The sequence below is a fragment of the Xenopus tropicalis genome, chromosome 2, assembly GCF_000004195.4.
Source record: "Xenopus tropicalis strain Nigerian chromosome 2, UCB_Xtro_10.0, whole genome shotgun sequence".
Classification (NCBI taxonomy): Eukaryota; Metazoa; Chordata; class Amphibia; order Anura; family Pipidae; genus Xenopus; species Xenopus tropicalis.
The window spans coordinates 25790578-25817439 of NC_030678.2; the positions used below are offsets into that span (position 1 = coordinate 25790578).

General features: G+C 34.6%; 1 protein-coding gene across 14 annotated transcripts in view; it reads right to left on the reverse strand.

Moving 5' to 3' along the window:
* robo2 (roundabout guidance receptor 2) overlaps positions 1 to 26862 on the reverse strand; it is a 627127-nt gene that overhangs the window by 62869 nt on the left and 537396 nt on the right. For 11 of the 14 annotated variants that reach the window (XM_031896599.1, XM_031896601.1, XM_031896594.1 and 8 more), the window contains exons 6-12: positions 24033 to 24160; positions 18163 to 18174; positions 11282 to 11406; positions 7398 to 7569; positions 5332 to 5540; positions 2639 to 2720; positions 2393 to 2558 (exon numbers count right to left, since the gene is read on the reverse strand). In XM_031896599.1, the coding sequence (XP_031752459.1) occupies positions 2393 to 2558; positions 2639 to 2720; positions 5332 to 5540; positions 7398 to 7569; positions 11282 to 11406; positions 18163 to 18174; positions 24033 to 24160 (894 nt within the window). The remainder of the gene's footprint in view (positions 1 to 2392; positions 2559 to 2638; positions 2721 to 5331; positions 5541 to 7397; positions 7570 to 11281; positions 11407 to 18162; positions 18175 to 24032; positions 24161 to 26862) is intronic. The other 3 variants (XM_031896595.1, XM_031896606.1, XM_031896604.1) reach the window with 1 other exon arrangement.

Consider the following 26862-nt stretch of genomic DNA (forward strand, 5'->3'; position numbering starts at 1 on the left):
CTGCATTTCACATCAATTTTCACCACAGAAGCTTCCAACCTTCCCTTTATGAGCCTGGGAGTTTGAGATCAACAGAAGACTAAGGGGCTGATTTACTAAGACACGATTTCGAATCCGAATTGGAAAAATTCCGATTGGAAACGAACATTTTGCGACTTTTTCGTATTTTTTGCGATTTTTTCGGCGTCTTTACGATTTTTGCGTAAAAACGCGAGTTTTTCGTAGCCATTACGAAAGTTGCGCAAAGTCGCGATTTTTTCGTAGCGTTAATACTTGCGCGCAAAGTCGCGCCTTTTTTGTAGCGTTAAAACTTAAAAGGCACAACGTTTCGCGCAAGTTTTAACGCTACGAAAAAATCGCGACTTTGCGCAACTTTCGTAATGGCTATGAAAAACTCGCGTTTTTACGCAAAAATTGTAAAGACGCCGAAAAAATCGCAAAAAATACGAAAAAATCGCAAAATTATCGATCATTACGAAAAAAACGCAATCGGACGCATTCGGCCCGTTCGTGGGTTAGTAAATGTGCCCCTAAAGGTTGAATTCCCTTCAAAATAAATAGTTGGATGCAAAACAGTCTCTATTTAATATCGTGGGTTGTAAAATAGACATTTTTGCTTCATTTCCAGAAAAAAAATAGCTTTAGCATTTACTATCAAACGCCAAATATAATTAATATTGAAACAGAGTAATCTGAAGAAGAAGAAATAAACTGCAATTTTTTCCTTGCTTCATTTAAAGTGACATGTCATTATACATTCAAGATGTATCAGAGATGCATGCAAATGTCTTCCACAAGGCACCCAACCAGCAATGCATGCACTATATTAATAAATTATCAGTGTATGTACGTAGTCTTAGGAATAAGCATTCATCAGTATGTCACTTAAATGTCCGATGGTTACGGAAGTATTAAATAACAATTAGCATAATGAGAGTAAGATAAATTAGTCTGGCAGCTACCTGATCAAGGAAAGTTTATCTCTGGATCAGACTGATGAGCAGTTCTTCTTCTTAATGGAATGGGGTTTTGTTACACAATCATTGTATGTGCTAGCTTTATTGTTAGTCGGTCATTGTTGGTAGGTTATTTGGCAATTACAATATTAACAAAAAATATTATTAATAAAAACATTTTTTACTAACCAAACATGGTCTACTTACTAAAAATAAGACACTAAAGAACCAACTTTCTGACCCTGGTTTTGTAGGTGCATCCAATTGCAAATAATGCAAATAATCCATCTTTATGGTCCAGTCTACATAAATAGCATGTCTTGCACTAATTTCCTACATGGAGGTGGTGGTCAGTCAATCAAATCACTAAAGTAGTATCACCCTAAAATGTTCTTAAATTTTTTATATTTTCAATAGAGATTATCAGAGTCGGACTGGGCCACTGGGATACCGGGAAAAAAATCCGGTGGGTCCTGGCCTTAGTGGACCAGACATGATCACTGTGTCCTCCCCTGATACGTTTCACTTTTTCACACAGGCAGGGGATGTCGGGTGGGTGGCGGCGGCCCCTATGGGGAGAACGGGCACCTTGGGGGGCCCTGCACCCCCCAGTCTGACCCTGGAGCTTATTTCTAATAATATTTTAGCAGCCATGTCTCAAAAAGGGGAACAAATACGATAAATAGTGATGAGTGAATTTTTTCGCCCGGCATGGATTTGAAGCGAATTTCCGCATTTCGCCATTGGCGAATTGTTTCACGAAACTTCTGTGAAAATACACCACGTAAAAATTTGTCGCCAAAATGGGCGCGGTCGAGTCAACATGGACGCGGTCACGTCAAAATGGGCGCGGCCGCAGCAAAAAACCACGGCAACAAAACATAGTAGCCACGGGCGACAAAAAAAAAAATCGCACGACAAATACGTTTCCGAATTTTATGGTGAATTTTATGGTGGATTTTATGGCGAAGCGAAACGGGACAGATTCACTCATCACTAACGATAATGACAATGGCAACATTATATATCATTATGAAACATATTGTTTAAAAACTGAAATATAATGTCCCTTTAAAACAGCTACACTGTGTCTTTTAATGGCCAAATTGGGTGGGGGAAGGGTGCTGGTTTAGAAGAGATCTGTATTTAATACACCTTTTTGACAGTTTTTTTTTTCTGCACACAGCAGTTTGTAGAATGTGCCCCCATTCTGTCAAAGCGGAATGTATTTAATATTATGCTACGCCAGGGATAGGAAATATGATGACGTTACTTAGATGGCAAAACAGACCCTTGATCATTGGAAAAGCCACGTGGATTTCAAAGTAAAATCTACTAGTTTGATTGATTATGTACATTATTGCTATACTGTTGTGTTATACTATTGTAGCCAGACTTATTTAAATTTATCATCAATATATTGCAAATTTTGGTACCTGAAAGCCTCAATGATGTAGGATGTCACAGGCAGAATCCCTGGTGATCCTGGTTGCCATGATAGGGTAACACTGTTCTTACTGACATCTGTAACCTGAGGTTTTGATGGAGATCCAGGAAGGTCATTGAGATCATAGTTCTTGCTAATTATGGCACCACCAGATTCTGTAGTTACACACAGAGACCTTGTTATTAATCCAAAGCAGTATTTGTTTTGGACAAAATCTAATTTTAGCAATAATTACCTGTCACTTCCAGAACAGCGCTCCATGTTGTCTCACCACTAGAGCTAGTAGCCACACAAGTATAGGTGCCAGAATCAGTAACCTATATGATTATATGACAGTCATACATAAGAATATTCTCACATACAGAATATGTATATCCTATAAATCAGATAGATAGATGGATAGATAGATAGATAGATAGATGATAGATAGATAGATAGATAGATCGATAGATCGATAGATAGATAGATAGATAGATAGATAGATGATAGATAGATAGATAGATAGATGATAGATAGATAGATAGATAGATAGATGATAGATAGACGATAGATAGATAGATAGATAGATAGATAGATAGACAGACAGACAGATAGATAGATTAAGAATCAGAATTGGGCATTTAAATGAATCCCCCTTCAGATTATTATAATAATGTACAATACAGCTATATATAGTAAATTCTATTGAATTACTATTTTAACATAGACCATAGTCCATCAAGTTCAACCTACTCTTATAGATACTTGGATTGATGATCCAGTAAAAGAATCAGTATAAAGGTATGCATGGCTTTTTGTAGACTAATAGACAGACTATCCTTATTATTTATGTCATTTTTCATTCTGCTTCAGTCTAAATCTGGTCATACATGGGAAAACCACACATTTGGAGAAGTTCCTATACAAAATGATCTTTTCCTCATTTGGTTAGAATAAGCCAAACTCTTATTTGGCCCCAAAGAGACTGTAGAGACAGGATTGTATGCGGTTATGGATTATTTTCAACTTTATGTTAAGTTTCCCAAGTCAAGAAAATGTCACCAATAGTTGCAGTTTTACACTTGCCTAACTAGGTATATAGACATATATGTGCAAGAAATACTAAAAATTGATTAGAAGTGTCTTACGTACAGATATATTCAGGTGTATGTTTCAAGGCCTAATAATATAATTTATGCAGCGTAGGCATTTGCTTTATATATCGCAAAGAATAAAACATTCTGACTTAATGAGATTTTTCTTCTAAGATAAATATGGTGTTGCTTTTTCTTGCTAATTGCTCTACTTTGTCTTACTAGACTTCACCAGGCATCTGGAGAAATGAAAACGTTATATCTATATAAACAGAAGGATGTATCTTCCATGTTTATAATTCACAAATAGACTGAGGTTGATCATCAGAGGAGATGGAAGAAAAGAAAATATTCTGCACGGGAGCCTGTACACGTTCCAGGAGTTGGCTTGGAATCACTGAGCTCCCACTTAGCTCGCTCTTCCAGCAACTCTGGGTAACTTGCCTATTCAAGCGCACTATTTAATCCAGCTGTACAATAAAAATGCATTAACCTTTGTGGTCTGTGCCTGCCTTCGGCAAAGAGTGGGAGGCTAAATTGTTTACTCTGGAAGTGCTGACATTCATTTTTTTAATAAATTCCATTACTTCCTTGGAAGTTAATAACTAATTTATGGTCACTGACAGACAGTGGTAGCCAGCCACTGGATTTAACCTTTTTATTTACGGAAGCCTTGCATTTATGTATGTGTCCCTTGATCACATGGCACCTTTTTGCACAGTGCAGAACAGTCTTTCCCATTCATTTACACATCTATGTTTAAAATGGGATTTAATAAACTGAAAAAAACTATCTGGAATACATTCAAGTACAATTTAAAAAATAAAATAAATGTCTGGATTCAATTGGAAACCTACTACAGGTATCGGACCCCTTATCTGGAAACCTATTATCCAGAAAGTTCCAAATTACGGAAAGGCCATCTCCCATAGACTCCATTATAACCAAATAATTCCAATTTTATAAAATGATTTCCTTTTTCTTTGTAATAATAAAACAGTACCTGTACTTGATCCCAACTAAGATATAATTACCCCTTATTGGGGGCAGAAGCCTATTGTAATAATAAAACAGTACCTGTACTTGATCCCAACTAAGATATAATTACCCCTTATTGGGGGCAGAACAGCCCTATTGGGTTTATTTAATGGTTAAATTATTCCCTTTTCTCTATAATAATAAAACAGTACCTTGTACTTGATCCCAACTAAGATATAATTACCCCTTATTGGGGCAGAACAGCCCTATTGGGTTTATTTAATGGTTAAATGATTCCCTTTTCCCTGTAATAATAAAACAGTACCTGTACTTGATACCAACTAAGATATAATTACCCCTTATTGGGGGCAGAACAGCCCTATTGGGTTTATTTCATGGTTAAATGATTCCCTTTTCTCTATAATAATAAAATAGTACCTTGTACTTGATCCCAACTAAGATATAATTACCCCTTATTGGGGGCAGAACAGCCCTATTGGGTTTATTTAATGGTTAAATGATTCCCTTTTCTCTGTAATAATAAAACAGTACCTGTACTTGATCCCAACTAAGATATAATTACCCCTTATTGGGGGCAGAACAGCCCTATTGGGTTTATTTAATGGTTAAATGATTCCCTTTTCTCTGTAATAATAAAACAGTACCTGCACTTGATCCCAACTAAGATATAATTAATCCTTATTGGAGGCAAAACAATACTATTGGGTTTATTCAATATTTCAATGATATTTAGCAGACTTGAGTTTTGGAGATCCAGATCCGTTATCCGGAAAATCCCAGATCCCGAGCATTCTGGATAACAGGTCCCATACCTGTAAATAGGCAAATGGATTTATGCTTAACAGTGTATGCTTACCTTTAAACCTTTAATTTGTAATGTCCCTTGGTCTAGAATGGATAACCTTGCATCTCTCCCTATGAATCCCTTAAATCCCTCTTTTAGCCAACTTATGACTGGCATTGGGTCCCCAGTAGTTTTACATTTCAGCACTGCTGTTCCATCCACGGCAAGAGTTTGATTAGCTGGACCTTGTAGAATTATTGGCGGTGGTCTATCTGTCAAAACTAAAAGCAACACAAAGAAAGTTTAAAATATACAGCAGCCTTGATGTACCAAATTAGCATTTTTTTTTTTTATTAAATTCAAGCAAAGAAAAATATAATGTATAAATCTGGGTCAAATCTGGATCTGTACAGCTAAAGTCAGAATTTTTGAAATATTCTATTTTTATCCTTTTATTATATAGTAGTTAGAGTTAGAAAATGTTATACAGTTTCTTTTCATTATATATATATATATATATATATACACACACACACACATATACTCAGATTGTAAGCTCTACGGGGCAGGGACCTCCTTCCTACTGTGTCTCATACCACATGGCACTTATATATATATATATACATATATGTATTTATTGTATTTATTTATTATATCACTTGTCCTCCCTGTGTGTAATTGTGTATTCTGTAAGATTGTACAGCGCTGCGTACCCTTGTGGCACTTTATAAATAAAGTTATACATACATACATACATACACACACACTAATCGCTCAATTTTTATATAGGAACTGTGTGTAAGCATGTTGTATGTTTTATTTGTGGCTAGACTGCCTATGTCTGACAATTCCCCACATTATTCTGATCAATATAAATTTAAAAATGTTGCTTTTCAGAAAATAAAGTCTTACAATAGTGTTTATTGAGGAAAATTGGTGCAGGTTTCCATGATACTAAGAGCAAAGGTTAAATGGACACTTAAATGTTTCAGTGATGTGTGAATGGATGTACTGTCAGACTTGTATTATAAATTTGTTAGTGTAGATTGAAAGATGGGAGATGTATGAACTATGTCTCCCTAACTGACTTTATGATTTGATGATTTATGAAAAAAAAAAAAAAAAATAGTCCCGTTAGGCCTTTCTTTGTAGAGGTAGGGCTATCTGTGCAAAAGATAAACAACTCAAAATTCATTGTTAATTTTGTAGCAAAAAAAGAAGATCATATATATATATATATATGTATATAATAAACTCCATGCAGACCTTTCTTCAATCTGTAGTAAAAAAAAATAGTTAATCTAGTAATCAGGGAATATTTCCTCTTAAACCCCCCCTCAGACCAATACCAATGTATTTCCCTTGCGCATCACACCTCTGTCTTCCCCACATCTATTATCATGGTTAAATCCTCCTAGCTTAACTGTCCTCAGTTCACTGCATACTATTCATTCTCCTCTGAAATCAAGAGTTCACCTTCCTCGTGTATTTCTATGAAAAGTTTACACCCAACGGAGAAACAAGTTGAATAGGGATAGCAGCATTTTCGGTGCATTTCTTTATGCAAAGCTCTCTGTTGATTTAAAATGAATACATCTTTTAAAAGATATCTTTAAACCTAATCTGTTGCCTTTCAGTTCTTAGCAAAAACTCTACACTACACCCCCTGTTGCTATCATTAACTGCTCAGCAGTATACTGCGCTCAATGCTTTCTGCCTTTGATTCCAATGAACAGTCATCCTTCCATGCAAACACTGAGTAACTTCTCAGATTTAAGTGGTAAAGTCGTTTTAACACATTCATGCACTTAGACTGAGATCAGAATTACTGAAGAACAAGTAACCTGTTGTTAACACTGATACAATTGCATTTTATAAAACTATCCCCTCCTCCTGTTATGATATAAGAGTCTATTCAGTGGGTGGGAGAGGCAATTCATTTTGGAAGCGATTCTTGGCAAGAATTAAAGGATCAAAGCCCAAATGCTAGGGGACACCATGGTTTAATCATTTTTTAACATAATGTTCAGTCACCGTAGCATCTCCTACAGCTTTAGCAAGAAGGGACATGTTGGCCTTGTTGGGCCTCATTTCCATGTCCCAGAAAAAGCAGAATGACTGGAACTGTTTGCACTCACCATCAGTCACTTCCAGCTGGGCCTTGGCCAGAATGCTTCCGGCAACAGTCAGTGCCTGACAAATGTAGTAGCCTGCGTCTGAGCGCTGAATGCTGGTGATGGTTAAATCTCCAGTTGGTGACACTGAGTACCTGCTGTTGGGCTGAAGAGGCTGATTTGGAAAAAGTAAATTCTGTGGGGAAATAACGGTCACATCACAATGTTATTTAAAAAACAGCATGAATAATGAGTAGTGTTGTTGATACTGGATCATTAATACTAAATTATATATTGATTATAAAATGTACAAGAAATAAGTATGTACACGGTATTCAACTGATTTTAGATTGTCAAAGGATGCACGTCTCCTTTTCCAAAAACATTTTTTGCTTAGATGACTATAATTCATTATAGTAAATCATATCAAGAAGCATTTCAGCCAGAAGATTTTGTGCTTGAGCACCATACTTGATGGCAATCATAATATTTGAGGTCAAACCATCCTAAAAAGGGTTTTATTCTTGCCATTGTATAAGAGCGTTGACATATCTCCTCCCATGATAATGTACACCATTACAGCTAATGTATTTAACTGTCCCTATCAGCTAGAAGCTTCTCATTCTCCCACATAATAATAATAAGAAAATGTAAAATATTAAACAGAAAAAGAAGAGGAAAAGAACATATGAAATTTGAATTGATACAAAATATATACAGGTATAGGACCCATTATCCAGAATGCTCGGGACCAAGGGTATTCCGGATAAGGGATCTTTCCGTAATTTGGATCTTCATACCTTGAGTCTACTAAAAAATCAATAAAACTTTAATTAAACCCAATAGGATTGTTTAGCATCCAATAAGGATTAATCATATCTTAGTTGAGATCAAGTACAAGGTACTGTTTTATTATTACAGAGAAAAAGGAAATCAGTTTTAAAATTCGGAATAATTTGATTAAAATGGAGTCTATGGGAGATGGGCTTTCTGTAATTCGGAGCTTTCTGGATAATGGGTTTCCGAATAAGGGGTCCCATACCTGTATATTCCATACACATTCCACAATCCAAAAGAGTCATTTTCTTGTATGCATTATGAGTTAATTGGTGTAGAAATCTAGAATAACACTTAGATTTTGTTCATTGAGAGTATGTGGGGGTTTATATAATCTATTTTTTGTTGGAAACTGTGGCTTAGATAACCATTGACTTGCAGTTAATGCTTAATTAAGCATTTCTTAGAGCAGACATTAATATGTATTTGAGAAAGAAGACCACCTAAAATGAAGCAGCTGCTAGCTAGGCAACATGCTGGAAACGGGACAGCAACAGTTGGACTCTCCATATGAATACAGTTGAGGAAAAGGGTAACAGAAATCATTCCCCCAAGTGAACAAAGGCTCACAGTAAGAGGTATGAATCAAATATACATAAAAATCCCAGACTATTTGCAGCCAGAGAAACTTTGTGTTTCTATTTTCTATTTAGCATTTTAATGAGAAAACGTAAAAGTGTCATGTTGACAGCTGGACAATGCAAATAATTTGATTTTTTTTTTTCATTGTAAAAAGAATAATATTTTGCATTAGTTAATCATAGGGCAGTGCTTTTACTAAATAACATGTTAGTGCTTCACTGATGTTATTGTCTATTTTTAACAAGGATAGTTATTTTTTTATTTACTTATAAAATCTCCTGGTCCTTGTCAGAATGGTAGGTTTGACTACTATTAATTATTTACATTATGTATTTACTATCTATCTATCTATCTATCTATCTATCTGTCTATCTATCTATCTATTATATATACATATATATATATCGATATAGATATATATATATATATATAGATATAGATATATATAGATAGATATATATATATATATATATATATATATATATATATATATATATATATATATATATATATTTATTTATTTATTTTTGATTTATTATGGCCTAGTGCTTTTTATAACATTCACTATACACCTATCCCTGCATGCCAGATTCAATTATTTGCAATCTCCATTTCATTAACATTGATATTAATTAAGCTAAATAATTTTAATGTTTAAATGTTTTAGAAACTTTCTAAAATAATATTTTATTCATACTGTGTAGATAAAATATAAAACATTAAGCCAAACAAACAGACCTTTATTTGATTTATCAATTGTTTTACTTATTTATTTACTGTGTAGAAATACCTGCAATGATTGTAATTAAACCTAAAGAGTATAATTGACTAAAGCAAAATGGTATAAGTAGGAAATAATGTCCAATTAAACAAACAATGTCACTCTAAAATGTTTTCCCTTGAAGGATGACCAAGTATAGGATATTAAGTCTATTCCATTAGGGCAAATGGCTTTAATCTTGAAATGAACGCATTTGTTTAATTAGAAGCCGTTTTCATTATTGCAACGTAATAGATATCCACCTTACAAAATTCACATTTGCCACTATGAATGTACTTTATACAACTTGCTTTAGAATGTGCAAGACCAATAATGAGCAGGTAAGGTCAAGCACATCAGACTTAAAACAAACAAAAAAAAAAAGATTATTAAGAAGTCAGAGGGGAAAAAAGATATGGAGAGACGGACTGTGAGGTAGAAAGAGGAAAGACATGATAGTAGAGACTATGAGAGAAATAAAGATAGTGAGAACAAGGGAATGAGAGAGATAGTAATTGGAAAACTTGTTTTATGGACTGGAAATGTTATTATAAAAAGGTAATAAAAACTGAGTGCATTATTATATCGAAGAAAATAATTTTTGTCAGGACACAAAAAACTGTTCAGTTAGAAAAAAGAAAATGCGAAAGTAAAAATTTATGGATATGAATGTCTTGAGAAGTCTAATAACTGCTAATAAGCTTCCAGTGCGCACAGACTGGATTCAGGAAAGCATGAAAATTCATAATCTTCTGCCTAGGTGGAAAATTACAAATACCAGTACTTTGGGTTTTATTCTCCTTATACTAATGTTTTGATAGAATATTATGGTTGGAATGTGTACACATAATTAGGCAATGTCACAAACATCCATTCTGGAGACGTCTTATTTTTATTATCACAAATTTAGAATTCTTTTATTAGACAGTCCTTTACTAGATCCACATTATTTCAGAAACACCAAGAACTATTTTGTGTTTGGTAGCAGTGCTATGTACAATCAGCCTGCGATCTACAACCTTTAATGAAGTAAAGGTTACCTTAAGGCAGTGATCCCCAACCAGTGGCTCGTGAGCAATGAGTTGCTCACCAGCCAATTGGATGTTGCTCCCAGGGGCCTCAAAGCAGATCCTTATTTTTGAATTCCTGGCATAAAGTCAAGCTTTAGTTGCATAAAAACCATGTTCACTGCCAAACAGAGGCTCCTGTAGGCTGCCGGTCCATGTAGGAGCTACCAATAGCCAGTTACAGCCTATAATTGGTATCCCCCAGGATATTTTTGCATGTTTGTGTTGCTCTCCAAATTTTTTTTACATTTGAATGTGGCTAATGGATTAAAAAGGTTGGGGACCCCTGCCTTAAGAGAAGGGGTGGCAGTGTAATAATTACCTGCAGTGGTTCCAAAACTATTGGAGAAGGCTCCTCAAGTAATGGTGGGGGAAGCCTGAAGACTACCTGTGATTGATTTTACCCTTTAACACTTACTTTTACACTTCTGAATACTCAATAAAACCCAGGAGAATCTTTGAGACTGTTACTCTGTTGCAGTCAGAACAATAGATTTTTGGCAATATTTTGTATATCTGTGTGCAAGTAATGGCTGTGTATTATTTGCAGTAGATGGTCAATCTTTAATTTTAAGAAAAAGCAGTATTATTTTGCTGGTTTTAGTAGATGGTCAATGGTACAACATGAGTTAGACTAGAACTTTTACTCATATATCACTCACCTGGCTTCCTTCTTTTTGCCAAAAAACAGCTGGTTGAGGATTTCCTTTAGCTTCACATCCAAATGTTACTGTCCGGCCTTGTGCTACAATCTGATCCCTTGGTCTGATCACAAACTGGGGAGGAGCTGTAAAGGTGCAGAATATCTATTATAAAGCCGTTTCATAATATTTATATTAATTTCATTAATATTTTTTATATCACTCGTTGCATTAATGCTGATTTATCCTGTTTTTGGAAGGACTAAAAAAAGTATATCTTCACAAAATAGTGACATTTCATTGTGGATTTTCTTAGCCACAAGTCAACTACTTTTTTTTTTAATGTCTTTCAATTAATAATTATAAAAAAAAAATATGATAGGGTTTATATGTGTTACTGAACAGTTAATAGATTCGTAATACACACATATATTTAGTCAAAGTAAGTTATTATGTTATTATCTATCATTAAATTTACAACAGGGGCAGTGAATTTATCATCAATAATGAAGTGAAAGCAAGGTCACATCAAAAGACAATCCACTGCCCTGCTGCTAATTTTAATGACTTAACAAGCTACTAATATAATTTATATTTTCATGTAACAGCAGATCAAAGAGCATCATGGATAGAAATGACCATTTGGAAACACCTTTCTCTTTACTGTTTATTACTGAAGGACTCTAGTTACTTAATTATAAAACTACAAGTTCAGCTCTTCCCACCGGTAACATAAAACCCTTAAATCATTTTGCCCTTTAAACACTTTTTGTTCACCGGACACAGAGTATTTCGAGTACACGGCACTGTAAAGCACTGGAAATATTAAATACAAGGCACTTTAAATTCCATTTTCCTTTATGGTACATGATTCCTTACTGATACAGTCAGTGAGCACAGATGTCAATCAATGTCAGTCACAAGCAGTGTCATGCTAATAATGGCATGCAAGGGTGAGTAGGATAGAATGGAAATCCAGTTGCTGAACATGAATAAAGTCACAGGCCATGTGTGAGGTGGTCTAGGATGAGGGGATGAAGGACCTTGAGGTTAATAACTTAATTTTTAGAGCTTGTTTCAATAGATTTGTCTAGAAGGGATAAATCAGGAGACGAGGAAGGAAGAAAAAAGAGACAGGAGGACTGTACAAAGCTGCAATGTAAATGTACTTCAACAGATTATTTTGCTGCTGCTATTATTATTATTATTATTATTATTATTATTATTATTATTATTATTATTATTATTATTATTCAAGTCTTAAAGTATAAGTCTTTTGTAACTTCACATCTCATTTTACACTTATTTACCAATGAAGCAATATAGGGTATTGCCATATTACATCCCACACCCAAGCTGCAAAGCACAATTGCCCTTTCTGAGTCTCAGCTTATCATTTATAGAAAGCTGAAAACCTCTAGTGCACTAAAATAATCTATGATCTTTATAGCAAAACCTTCTAAACAGGGTTCCTCAGCGCTTTCTGATTTATAGAAATACATTGGCCAAAAATGTAAAATACGGACCTTCTGGTCAGAGACCAGATGAGGCATGTAACAAATCTATCATTTTTGCATTAACAGAATACAGAATCCTCAACAAAAGAATTGGCCCAAAAACAGGACCACATCAAAAAATGAAACTTGCATAGTTTAATTTCTGCATAATCAACAAAAATGAAACAATTTTAATTGTCATATTACACTGAGGATTTAAACACTAAGGAGAAAGGAATTGTGCTGAGATTTTGCTCAATCTAAATCTTGATAGAATCAACCCTACTTTGTCACGGTTAACCCCATATGGTGGACCTTTTTAACTCTAGTCATTTTATCCACAGAATGGCTCTTGGTTGCATTTTTTGGAAAAGAAATTGGCAGGACTTGTACACTGGTCTGTGTGTTGTTAACATTTTCCTACTAAGCCATTGGAGGCTTTTGGGGATTTTCTCTCCTGTTCATTTTGACAAACATATGCTTCCTCAGCTGTCTCCACAGTCTCCATCTCCAGGCTCCTTATAGCCAGGTATCTGTTATCCCATTATCAAGGACCTATTTAAGCCAGCGTTTTCCTACCACCTATTGCTGGATCTTTGAGTCATTTTCTTGGTCTCGCCCTTTGCTCCTGAGTTCCATAATTTCTGTGTTCCTTGGTTTCAGAGTCCGTTTTTGCTTATGCTTTTTCTGCAGACTTGATTCCCTAGTTTTGACCCCAGGCCTGTTTATACAGACTTCTTGTTTGCTGCCTGCTCTGCCCTCCAGTATGATTTCAGACCTGTTTCTTAGCTTGCTGACAGCCCTGATCTTGTTTCCATTATACAGTATTCACAAGTACTTGTTCCTTGTTATTCAAAGCACCTTAACATGGAGGTATCAAGCACATAGACTTCTACCTACCAAAAAGGAAAGTACCAACCTCTTAAGAAATGCAAAATATTACCATAGGTAAATAGGTCCACCATATGGGGCTAACCATGAAGAAGTAAGATAAGGTATGGCTAAGCAGGGTGGCTTAGAAACTTTATGATCACAAATTGTAACAAAACACATTTTCTAAAATGTATATACTTGCAAATAATACTTTATTAGTAAAAAACGGGACCAAGTAATGTAGATTGACTAATCTCTTTTTGGTATGCATACTGTACAAACAAAGAATGTTGAATATTATCTGATATTGCTGATCTCAGGCCTCAAGTGAAAAAAACAAAATGCGTGTGTCTGGCCATTGACGAACCATTTACTGCATGTATAGGTTTTGTTGTGTGACTGATAAATATTTTAGAAGGCGTAAATAATACATCACCATTATTTATGTATTAAAGAGAGAACTACATGCAGCTAAACATAAGGCTTGTTTCATGAGCAAGAATTTATCACTGTCGGTTTTTAAACAGTGATGTATCATCCACATGACCTTATACAAAGCAAATCAAAGTAGTGCCTGTCAACTTCTAGAAAAGACATAATGATCAATAATGACATAGTAAACATATATAACAGTATATAAAAATGCTCTGATTACTATTCTTTCTGTACCTTATACAGCACATTGAATAAATCTTATTGGCACTACCCTACAGTTTAGGCTTTAGCTTTCTTCCACTTCATTCTCTCATATCTAATGATAATTTAACTTGATTTATTTCACTAAGTACTTCTGCTTTCTAATTTCATTGCTATGTGGATTTTGATTTTGACTTTATAAGCAAAGTCATCCCTATAAGGTCTATGGCACATAGAGTGAATTTGAGTGTTTTACTGTCTGCTCAATGTACAGCCAGCCAGATGGACAGCAAAATGGTGAGATGTTCCCCAAGTGCCGTAGACCTAAAATAGGGAAGAACTTTTAGCTGTCTGACACATAGTCACATATACACATCATTTGGAAGACGATCATTCATTGAAATCTGTGACACTTTTTGGTATATTTTAATGATAGGCTAGTTACCCTGACCTTATGTCTTAGTCCTCCCTTTTAGAATGTAAGCTCTTGCAAGCAGGGCCCTCCCCCTAGTGTCTCCAATCTTCACCCAAATGTAACTGCAAACCATTTTTGTGAATTGTTTATATGTACATGCTAACTCTTCTGTCTTTTGTACCCCTCTATTCTGTAAAGCACTGCGTAAATTGATGGCGCTATATAAATAATAATAATAATAATAATAATAATAATAATAATAATAATAATAAGTTGCAGTAGTTTCAACATCCAGAATCTGGGAAGATATTTTACATTATGATAATTTGTGCCTGTAGCAAATACAGTGGAAGTAGAAACATGGGGTATATGTAAGAGAAACCTGAAATCAAGGCACATGATATTCATTCTACAAAAAAACAAATAATTGACATTCAATGTTTTTTTACCTTGTATTCTTAATGTATTATAAACTATGTGGTTTTTCTGTATATGCAATGAGTAGCCGTGCTGGGTCATTAAATTGATGGGTATCATAGTTGCCTGTACATCTAGCATCCACTTCTATAAAAAGTATAGGGATTGAGTGTGCAAGTGCAATTGTAAAATTTGTTTTTGGTATATCTACATTGCTTTGTTCTTAAAACAGGTCTTTGGCAAAATACAATACATACTACATGCACAGAATAACTGCATATTGTATAAAATAAATACAAAGATTTCAAGGAGTGTAGGTGTCAAGTAGTCGAGAGCACTTTTTGCTGAAATGATTAACTGATTACAGACAAGATTTAAAGATCATAGAAACGTTCCTATTTAAGGGAAATGGTTTATCTGATAAAATATTCAACTCGTGATGGAACATGTATGCCTTAGGGCTGGAGCGCTTTAAACAAATACATATTCCAGTCATATTTTATTCAAAAAGACAGAATTGTGGAAGGAAGGAAGGCTTTGTTGTCACCTTGCACAGCTCATTACCAAATAATTTCAGCTTAGCCTGTGTACTTAATGACTGGAAAGAAGTTTCTGGGGATTAAGTTGGGGGTGTTTTAGCCTTTGGCCCAATAAAGTTAATGTGTCATCAAGATAAAAAGTAATTATGTTCCTAAAAACTATGTCCCATAATAAGGAAAGCTTATTAGCATTAAAACCCTGTTTTATGACCAAGATTTCAGTCGTTATATTAAAGTAAGTGATAAAAAATGGTAAGACCAATGGCAGTCGATTGAACAAATGAAAAGCATAGAGGGATAGAAAGTTAAGTAAAAGAGTAATCAAAACAACTACACAATTTAAATACAAATCTTATTATATTTCCATATCTAGCTTCGGTAGAAGTTAATAGTGCCTTATATTCATATTTTACAGTGTATATTTAGAGCCTCTACAAAATACTCATTAAATCTGGGGTAAAACAGTTCAAGCCACTTCTATTGTCCATCCCTAGTCATCATTATAATAAATACATGTAAACATTTACAAAACTTCATTCCTAGAGAGTAATAAAATGGTCTGATTTTCAAGTTAACATTTATCTTATAAAGATTTCCCAGAGGTAATTTGCACAAGCTTCACTGGTTAATTAAATGATAATGAGAGAATCACCGAAAACCAAGCCTTTTGGTTACACTTGAGGGGGTCTTGTTCTAAAACATTAATTTTTGCATCCTACTCTGTTTTTATCTTATGCTTGACATGATTAGTTCCTTTATGTGATTCATCATTTAAATTGCAGTAGTGTTGTGGCCAAATGGTTGAGATTTATCAGGTGCCCAATAAGAAAGTAGTGTTTCCTAGCAACCTGGCTGACCTGCCCACCTCATCAGTTTCTGTATAAACAGTAGCCTGCAAAAGTATCCAGATTCTTGATCAGTCCTTTTTTATGAAAAACACTGCGCTGAATGTTCTCTGTAATACTTTTTTAAATAGAATAATCTGTTGAAAAAAATAGTCACCCCCAAGCGTCAATATTTTGTAGAGTTGCCTTTTGCAGTAATAACAGCTTTAAGTATTTTGCATCAGAAGTGATTTTGGCCAATGCCAAAGTTATGAAGGATAGAGAGATGACCCTTGTACAGGTAAAGGACCCGTTATACAGAATGCTCGGGACCAAGGGTATTCCGGATAAGGAATCTCCATTTGGATCTCCATACCTTAAGTCTACTAAAAAATCAATAAAACATTAATTAAACCCAATAGGATTGTTTTGAATCCAATTAGGATTAATTAATTCTTAGTTGGGATCAATTACAAGGTGCTGTTTTATTATTACAGAGAAAAAGGAAATCAGGTTTAAAATTCTGAATTATTTGATCAAAATGGTGTCTATGGGAGATGGCTTTCCGTAATCTGGAGCTTTCTGGATAACTGGTTTCCGGATAAGCGATTCAATACCTGTACTTCTCAATTTTCAAATAGTGCCACTGATTTTCAAATGGATTGGAATCAAGGCTTTTATTGGACCATAACAGAACATTAACCCTTTTGTTTTGCCACTATTAGACTTGTGATTGGGCCACAGTATGATATTACAAAATGTAGCACTACAAAATATTAAGCTGTTGAATACTGATTGAATACTTATACAAACTGCACATTTAATTTTTTTCTCAAGGTTTATTTATAGCACCATAATACATTATTTATATTATACTCTGTCTAACTCAGATATGATAATTAAAGCAAATATCTAATTTATTGCTGTGAAGGCTGAAATGAGACCAAAGCACCAAAAAAACAAGCAAATATCTAGTTATTTTAATTGATAGATAAACATAATTAAGGTGAAAAAGGACAGTAAACACAATAGTTTACCCCTATAGTAGTCTTATAATTAGAGACAATTTCATGTATCTAATTACAACAATTTGTGGAAAACACCAATTAGTAGTGATAAGCAAAGCTGTCCTATTTCACCGAAAAATTTGTGTTAAAAACTGTTAAAAATTGGTGAAAAACTTGCGAAGTGTGGCTACTGCATGACTTTTTTTAGGTGCACAACTTTTTTTACACGACCGCAACTTATTTGATGCAACTGCAACTTGTTTTCTGTGACTTTTTTTGTCCCAGCAGTTTTGCAATATGTGGAATTTTGCAGCAAATCCATACCTGGAAAAAATAAATCATTCATCGTTGCCAATGAACCACACATATCCAGCTAAAAACAGCAAAAAATGTCATTATTTTTGAAAACTCCTCCATTAAGTTTGGCACAATCAAAAACATTATAGCAACATATTTGAATTATAGTCCACAATTGTGTCATAACTATTATTTTGCTACTACAAAACCCATCTTTACATAGCACTAATTCTCACCTTTTTTAAGAAATGCAAAGCTGATTTTGTTGTTGAAGCTTTTTGCAGTATGAGAAGTATTCTAAGAAATGTCTAAGCAAAGCTGGACCACTTGAAGCATGTAAATGGAGGATGGAACATTTCAAAATGCCATACTAACTGAAAAGAAGGATGGTTACTTACCAACAGGGCGAACTGAAGACATTATAATGATGGTGAGAGAACATAAAAAAAGAAATTAAAAGAAAAGTAGTCAGAATGTGTGACATGCGATGTTACACCTACAAGTGGACATCAAAATATTTCAGATTTCGAGCATGCATTTTGTGATTGAACGAAAAAAGCTTTTATATAAAGAATACAGTTTGAGATGTATTTACACATTTTTTTAACAAAAATTAAATAAGAAGAAGAACAAGATGAAAATATAATGGACAAAAATAATCAAGACCCTAAATAAAAAGGATGATTTGATAGGCTTTCACATTGGACCAATGCAATCCGAGAACATAGCACAGAGCCCTATACAATTGGTACTATGCTCATGGACCACATCCTTGAATCTACCTAATTTGACCCCATAGCAACTGAACAAAGATCCTTTCTGACACCCAACTGAAAGAGTATTAGTGTGCATGGCAAGCTATACTACTAACAGAAAATATTTATCTTCAAGTTGATGTTCCTTGGTACATTTATGAGATTTGATGTTAGTTACACATTGTTCATGTTTAGTTATGGCCACCAAAAAAAACCTTATACTATACTATAATATAATATCAGAAAGAAGTAGCAGATCAGCATAAAGTTTTCATTTAAAAATTTATTGTCAAATAGTGCAGTCTACTTTTACCTATAACAAGTCCAGAAGGACTTTATTTGGATCTCTTGTTTTCATTGCCAAGTGACATCAACAAGGACATGACTCAAAAACACAAAATGTCTTCTTCATCATAGAGAAGGGAAGGAAAGCTTGTTAATTACCTTGAGGGTATACCTGTATGTTTTCCCCAGCTGCCATTATATACTGAGTGGAGACTGTTATTTTTATCCCCATTCATTTTTCTTTCTTTTCTTTCATTTTGTAGCCCAACAGACTCTGCTGACTCGGGACACAAGTGCTGTGCAACTGAAGTACTAGTTAAGTGATTTAACAGAATGTGCTTGTGATTCTAAAAGCATGTGTTTATTAATTAGACTTGAAGTGTTCCGTTGAGAAGAACACAATAATCACATGCCTTGAATATCAACATAATGAGCAGAAACGCAAATCACCCTTGGGCAGGTAGCTGATAAGGATTCCTGCAGCCATAATTACTAAACCGTGCAATCCGCATTTCTTGTGGCTGCCTCTGAGCATACAATTACAGAAGTAAAATACGACTAAAGCACAATATTAAAAGAAAAAAAAAACACATTGGCTATATATTGCTGTTGGAATAAAGCAGAGTCTGTTATTTTTTTTAGCATTAAGCTTTACAGATATGTATGGTTATTACCTTGAACTGGAAAATTTATGATATTACCTGTCATGGAATGTTTTATCTTATTGAAAATCCTACTAGTTTCTTTGTAGACTGCAGTGGTTGAAGCAAAATATAAATCAGAGAGACCCATTTGTATCCTAAAATACTGCAGTACTAAAATCTTCTCCGATAAAAAAGCAGGATGGACTTTTTCTAACCCTTAGAAGTGAAGTGTATTAGTGATGCTATCTTACTGAGAATATCATTCTGACAGGCCTCCCCTATAAGACCTAAAGATAAAACAGCTTTAATGGTACATGATATGACATATATCCTACAATAGAAAAGCGTGTTAAACTTTACCTTGTGTCAAATGCACTGTTAAAGCCGTGTTCTATTGTATAGGCTCAAGCTACCAAACAACTCTGCTTAAAGAGAAATAAAAGCATAGAGCCCATTTTTAGAAGTGTAGCTAAACACAACATTTTGTGATTCATTAGGGATAATTTTAAGTATTAAAGAGATTTTGTCATGCTTTTTATGGTTACACTCTTTATATAGCAAATAATTCACGCTGCCATTTAATATTTTATTCTTGAACCAACAAATATATTTATTTTTTGCTGTAATATTGGTGGGTTGGTTCCATCTCAGTGTATAGTGCTTGAGTCTGAGATTTCAGAAGAAAACAGCACTACATAAGCTTTAAGATATAGTTTTTCCTACTCAATGTAACTTGACGGGTCATTACTTGGCTAAACCAGACTTGAATTTTTACTGCTGAGTGCTATTCTCATATCTACCACTAGATTGTAGGTGTTAGGGAGTTGTTATTTTGCTACCTTACCATTTTTCTGCTGATCAGCTGCTGGGGGGGGGAAGGGAGGGGGTAGCTAACTTGCAGCACACCAGTAAGGAGAGACTGAAGTTTATTAACGTACCCATCACATGGCTAAGGGCACCTGGGAAACTAAGTACATCTAGCCTCACATCAGATTTCAAAATTAAATATGAAAAAAATATGTTTGCTCTTTTAAAAACAGATTTCAGTGCTGAAGCAGCCCTATTAACTAATGCATTTTGTAAGAAAAATATGTTTTCCTGTGACAGAATCCCTTTAAGCCTACACTTCATAAAAATAGCTTTTATGCCTGCTTGGGTTTATACGCGTAGACTTTGGACCCATGCTAACCAGGTTCACAAGCACTCAGCTAAGGAAGGAGTGATAGACAGCTCATATTAAATGGCTTTCATTTACTACTGAAGCTATATAAGAGCTAGATACAAAATACACCAAGGTGTTGCTTCTGTGTTCCTTTGCACTTAGTGCCAATATTTGTTGCATCTTCTGTCAACGAGGCACAATGTGCAGCATGGGGAGGAACATGTACATTTTCTTTTTTATCTTGAAATTTGAGTTTGCTTTTTTTTCATGATTTGTGATAAAACATTAGCATGAAAATACTTAAGAATATTCATAAGAACCACAAATAGTTATTATTTATTAAAGAAAAAAAATCTGAGAAAATTACAAGAAAAAAAACACAACAAATAAAAGCTGGTGATGTTCAATAGGTCAATGAGAATTTTCTCTAACAACTTTATTTATTTTTCCAGTTTACTAAAACATTTGAACTTTTTAGCCTCATTGAAAATGAATGGAACAATGCCAGCAGGCAAATTTGTTTTTGAGACAAAACTCATGTGGAAATATTCTGTCGTGTTTTTTAACTTAAATAAGCTAGCATTTGAGAAATTTTCACGAGTTTGTTGCAGTTTTTTTTTTCACAAACTCGAATTTTGATAATTCTGCCACTGTAATTGCATGTAATTGACACATGCACAAAGAATGACTTTGTGACAATCAGAATGACTCAAGTGCAACTTTTAGGCCAAAACTTCCCAAGCGTTATGCTCATGTTGCTGTGAAACACAAAAATGATGCTGCTTTGTCGTATTTGAATTAGTAATGAGCGAATTTTTTTGGCAGGCATGGATTCGTAGCAAATTTCCGCATTTCGCCATTGGCAAATTGTTTCGGAAAACTCGACAAAAACTTGCCTCGGAAAAATGTTGCGATCATGTCAAATTGGGCAGAGTCATGGAAAAAACGGATGTGGTCGTGAAAAAATGAGCGTTGATGCATCAAAATAGGCTCGGGCATTTCAAAATGGGCACCGTCGTGTAAACAAAAAGTTGCGTGCAACAAAAACATTGTGTGACACCCGCGGTTCATTAATTTTTCACCGTTTCGCAAATTTTTCGGTTGTTTCGTAAATTTTTAGCAACCAAAAAGGGACAGATTCGCTCATCACTAATGTGAATAAATATTAGAACTATTTCGGGGATTACACTAAAATGTGAGAAAAACACATTACAAATTATAGTGTTTTTGTACCCAGAATGATGGCCTCATAGTAAATGAGACCCATAAAAATTGACTCCTGTTAGAAATGTGTTTACGCCTTTACCTACGTACATTTTTGTGAAGCTTTTTGTTCCCATTGATTTCAAATTTAGAGTGGTGTAAACCCTTTCTACAAATTCTGATACATTACTTTTGTAAATAGGCACACCACAGATTTCCCATACAGAATTCACACACAAAGGAGAACCGCTGCAGGTTTACAAATGTTATTCATTTTATGCAGGGTGTTTTTTGTGTGCAAAATTACATTTTCATGCAATCCATACACTTTAGATGCAATCAGGTAATGTTATATCACACAGTGGCAAAGCAGCATCCATTGTGAAAGTATGTAGCCAAATCATTGTAGTACGTACAAAATGGGATTAGGGTCTATCTTATTTAAAGACAGAAATGCCATCATCATGGATCAGATAGCCAAGGTATGATTTAAAATGAAATATTCACAGAAACATGCAACATTGTATGTGTAAGGAAAAGCACAGATTATGCTAAACATGTTTTTATAAACCTTTTTTCTAGCTTTCCTGAAAGCATTCAGCATGCACCATTAAACTGTGAAATAGAGTGGCTATCCTGTGTAGAGAAATGATGTTTGCCATCGGAAATGCATGCAATATTTTAAACAAAGTTCTGCATTTTTTAAAAAAAAAAAAACCCAAGTTTTTTGATTTTTTGATGTGTCTCTTCCTTTCATGATTTCCTAGCAGGCAAAATAGGACTCGGAACAACATTTTCTGAAACATTCATTACTCTGGCATGAAATGTGGCTTTAAGCATCAAAACCAAAGGCACTCATCTGTGTCCTTAGAGAAAAAAGCAATATATATTGCAGGAGCTCTGTACTTTTATTCCACACTTTTTGGTTGGAAAGGGTAACTGTAACAGGGATTATTTATAAACAAGTTCATAGTTTAATGACATTAAACTATGACAATATAAACAAATAAATATACGATTATATACGAAAGTATTATATACGAAATAACGCAAACAGTTTTTTTACTTAATCAAATTGTGCTGCATATTTCAATTTTCCAGGACAGCAGGATGCTTTACAGGCTGGAGGGAAACAGAATAAAAATGTCTGGGTGTTTTGCCAATCACATTTCTATGTCCCAAAACATGCCCTTAATAACCACCTCTGGTGACTATATAAACCACTTGCTATGCAAAGATTGATATTGTCTCTTTAAAATACAAAGTTGTATGTGAGGATTTAGAGAAAATAACCTTTGGTGGCTCTTCCTGAGCTTTCCTTAAGGAAAAATACAGACCTTTGTGGCATTGCAGACATTTTGTTTCCATGTGTTTTAGCCAGAATGAATGTGGTGAGCAATAATGCCTGAAAATGCCCCAGGTCTTAAGGTGCTTTGTTCTTTATGATATTAATGCCATTAATGTAAGATATACCCCTATATGTACTAAAAGGCACCAAGTTTGCCCAGGAGCAGTATCCCATAGCAACCAATAAGATTTCTCTTTTTAATTGGTGACCAGGAAATGCTATCTGCCGATTGGTTGCTATAGGCGATAAGAAGTGTAGCAAACTTTGCACCTTATATAATATAACCCCCAATTATCTTCAATATAGGATATATCACCATAATTTAACAAGCCTGCAATGTAAGGTGTATGCTAAAGTTTTCAAGCCAGAAGTCAGTGATAGGCAGAAATAAGTAAATAAGTGGGATATCATCTAAACTCAGTATTGGTGTATGAAGTAAATTGCAGAAGCCCCTCATTCCCATACTAGTTGAATATACTGCCCCCATCTTTGGTGGCTTCTATATTGAGTTTACCCAGCTTTCATGCTTCAACATGAACCAAACAGCCAATACTAGTTGGACCCAAGCTGCTGCTAAACTTCATATCCCAATATTATTTAAAAAAAAGGCATTGTAGTTAAGGATTGATTTGGATGACCCACAATATTCCTCATTAATCTTCAATAAAGATGTTCAGTAGGGGTTCCATCACAACCGCAAAGCCCAAAGGCCTTTTTTTAAACTCAGTTTGGGTTTCCAACCTTAAGCCTTGTCTTAACTGCGAGTTTCATTCCAACAGTGCCCAGAGGACTGTTTGTTGTAAATCCATACTCCAGATCTACCATAATTTCAATATATTCTTTTTTTCCAATTCAAGCAGCATTAACTTACCTCTGACTGTAAGTGTGGCAGAAGCTTCTATTTTACCAACCCGGTTTTCAGAAATACAAGCAAAGGTCCCTTCGTCGCTGCTGGAAGCCTTCTTGATTCTCAAAGTATAGTCATCCTTGATGTCGTATCTATTTTTCAGGACACAAAAGGCAGAAATCAACATACACATATAGCTTTAAACCTACATTGGCTTTACCTGAAAAAAAAAATCAAATCCATCTTGAACAAATCTTTTGACACCATTTATTTTAGGCTTTAATCATTTCTGATGCACATAAATCTTGATGACATTCTTATTATTCCAAGCGTTAGTTAAAAAGTTTAAAGCCATCAGATTAGTATTGCTATGTTCCTTCTCTTTTGAGCATTATTAATAATATCAGTCTTCTGTTCCATCATGCACAGCAGTACGGCTGTACGGACACTCTCATTTCTCTATACTTGACTGACACTCAGATATCTCACACAGTGTATATTACTTTGTAATGCTTTTCTGGCTTTACAGTTTCTGTTTAACCATATCATTGCTCTGATAAACCTTTAATCCCATCACAGGGCCACTTTATATTATTCCAATCTCAGATGACTGGTTTTATACAGAAGCCAAAATGAGTCTCTCCAAGACACCAATATATCCCTGATGCTGATAAATACACTAGATACACAGTAAAAATGCTTAAGAATACACAAAGTCTTATGTTTCAATCTTATTCTCATTTTTTAGTGATTTTTTTAGCATTCTATAACAGTGAGTCCATCTTGCTTAGAATTTAAATTCCAAGAGAGACATGTCATAAAACTTGCATCTGGTCTGGTGCATAAATTGGACCAAAATGTTGCATTCATAGTTTTATATTCTTCATAGTACAGTCATTATATCGCAAACTTGAGCATTGTATATTATTAAGGACCTCACTAAAGGTGGAATTCTTTTTTTTTTATGAAGAAATGATGTAAACTCCATGCACTGCTCACCGGTTGCATGGTTATTAAACCTAGATTAAATAAACACAAAGAAAGAATTGTTGAAAGAGAAACAATTTTGCATTGTGAGTTTACATTGGATGTTTTTTCTCATTTTTATTACAAACAATCAATCAGAATGGACTAGTAAATGCTACCTTCTGACAAGCTGCCAACTTTGCACCTTACAGTCATTACCCTAATTAATCATTAACTAATGGTGTTTTATACAGTGTAATCTGTAATGGACATAAAGCAAGTGGTAGAAATCATATACAGTGAGTTAAGTATTACAGTCAGAGGCCGATTTCTCAACATTCTGCCCACATAGAGGTGGGGCAGACAATTACTTTCACTTTACATTCTGCGTTCACATCCCCCTCCCTCCTCACCTTCCTCCATTTTGGCACATACATAAGATTTTGGGGTGATACAAATGCTTTAATAGGTTATTTCTGCATAAGCCCCTAAGTTTGGTGCCTAGGGAGCCATTAATATACTTGATTGCCCAAGGGCAGTGATGGACAAACTGCATTTCATCTGGCAGAATCAAACAACAAAAATGTCTACAAGACCAAAGACCATCAAGTTCAACCCTTCCAACCAAACCCCAGTGCACATATATACACACTCTCTTACCAACCTATCTATTCCCTCCTATATATAAAGGATATTTGATGCAACTTAATGCTATACAAAGCATACACACTTATGGGCTTATTTATCAGTTTTCAAGTTTGTGAATTTGTTAAGAATTGTTAAGGTCATTAATATAAATTCAAACAGTAGATGCACAGAATGGACAGGGGAAGTGTTGCAATGATCTGGGTGAGGTTGGTGCAGGCTATGGAACTAGTCATTTAAAGCTTAAATGGAGTTTTGTGTCAATAAATTGAAATAATGCACATGCATTAGGTGATACATAGTGTTTATAGGCACAAGGGATCTAATTTATCTGTTCAGGCTCACAAAAAGCAATGTGGATTTACTGCAAGCAAATCAATGAAAACATTTGCTCAATTTCAACAACAGCGAAAGGCCAAAAATGTTTAGGGATAATTCACAAAGGATTTGGCAACTTAAAGATGGAGTGCAATAATGCCAACCATTTGTCCACCTCCTGAATACCGAATACACTACAGATGCTCAGACAGACATCAGGGAGCAAGGGAGAAGGTCATCAAGAATAATATATGGGATCTAATAATAAAAGGTTGGCCAAATAGGTGCCTTGAGCTTGTAAACGATCCAGCTGAGGACAGAAATAATTGGCTTTTGTTTTAGACCAGAACGGACATTTTCTTTTGCAACTAAAACTTAAAGGTATAGGCATGTAGTATTAAAGGAAAATAATGGTTATATTTGTATTTATATTGGTATGCTAGAACACTAATTTCAACTGCAAATCATTGTCATGGAATAATATTTTGTGTACCAGAGATAATAATAAAGTCAACTTAGTTTAGTATAGGTATGTGTATATATATATATATATATATATATTTATATTTAATTATGTGAGTATATTTATAGATTTGTATAGGTATGTTTATATATATTTGTACAGGTATAAGATCCATTATCTGGAAACCCGTTATCCAGGAAGTTACGAATTACGGAACCTGCTACATGTTTATATAGGTTACTGGTTACCATTTCCCATTGACTCCATTTTAAACAAATGATTCTAATTTCCTTTTTCTCTGTAATATTAAAACATTACCTTGTACTTGATCCCAACTAAGATATAAGTAATCCTTTTTGGGGGTAGAACAGCCCTATTGGGTTTATTTAATGGTTAAATGATTCCCTTTTCTCTGTAATAATAAAACAGTATCTGTACTTGATCCCAACTAAGATATAATTA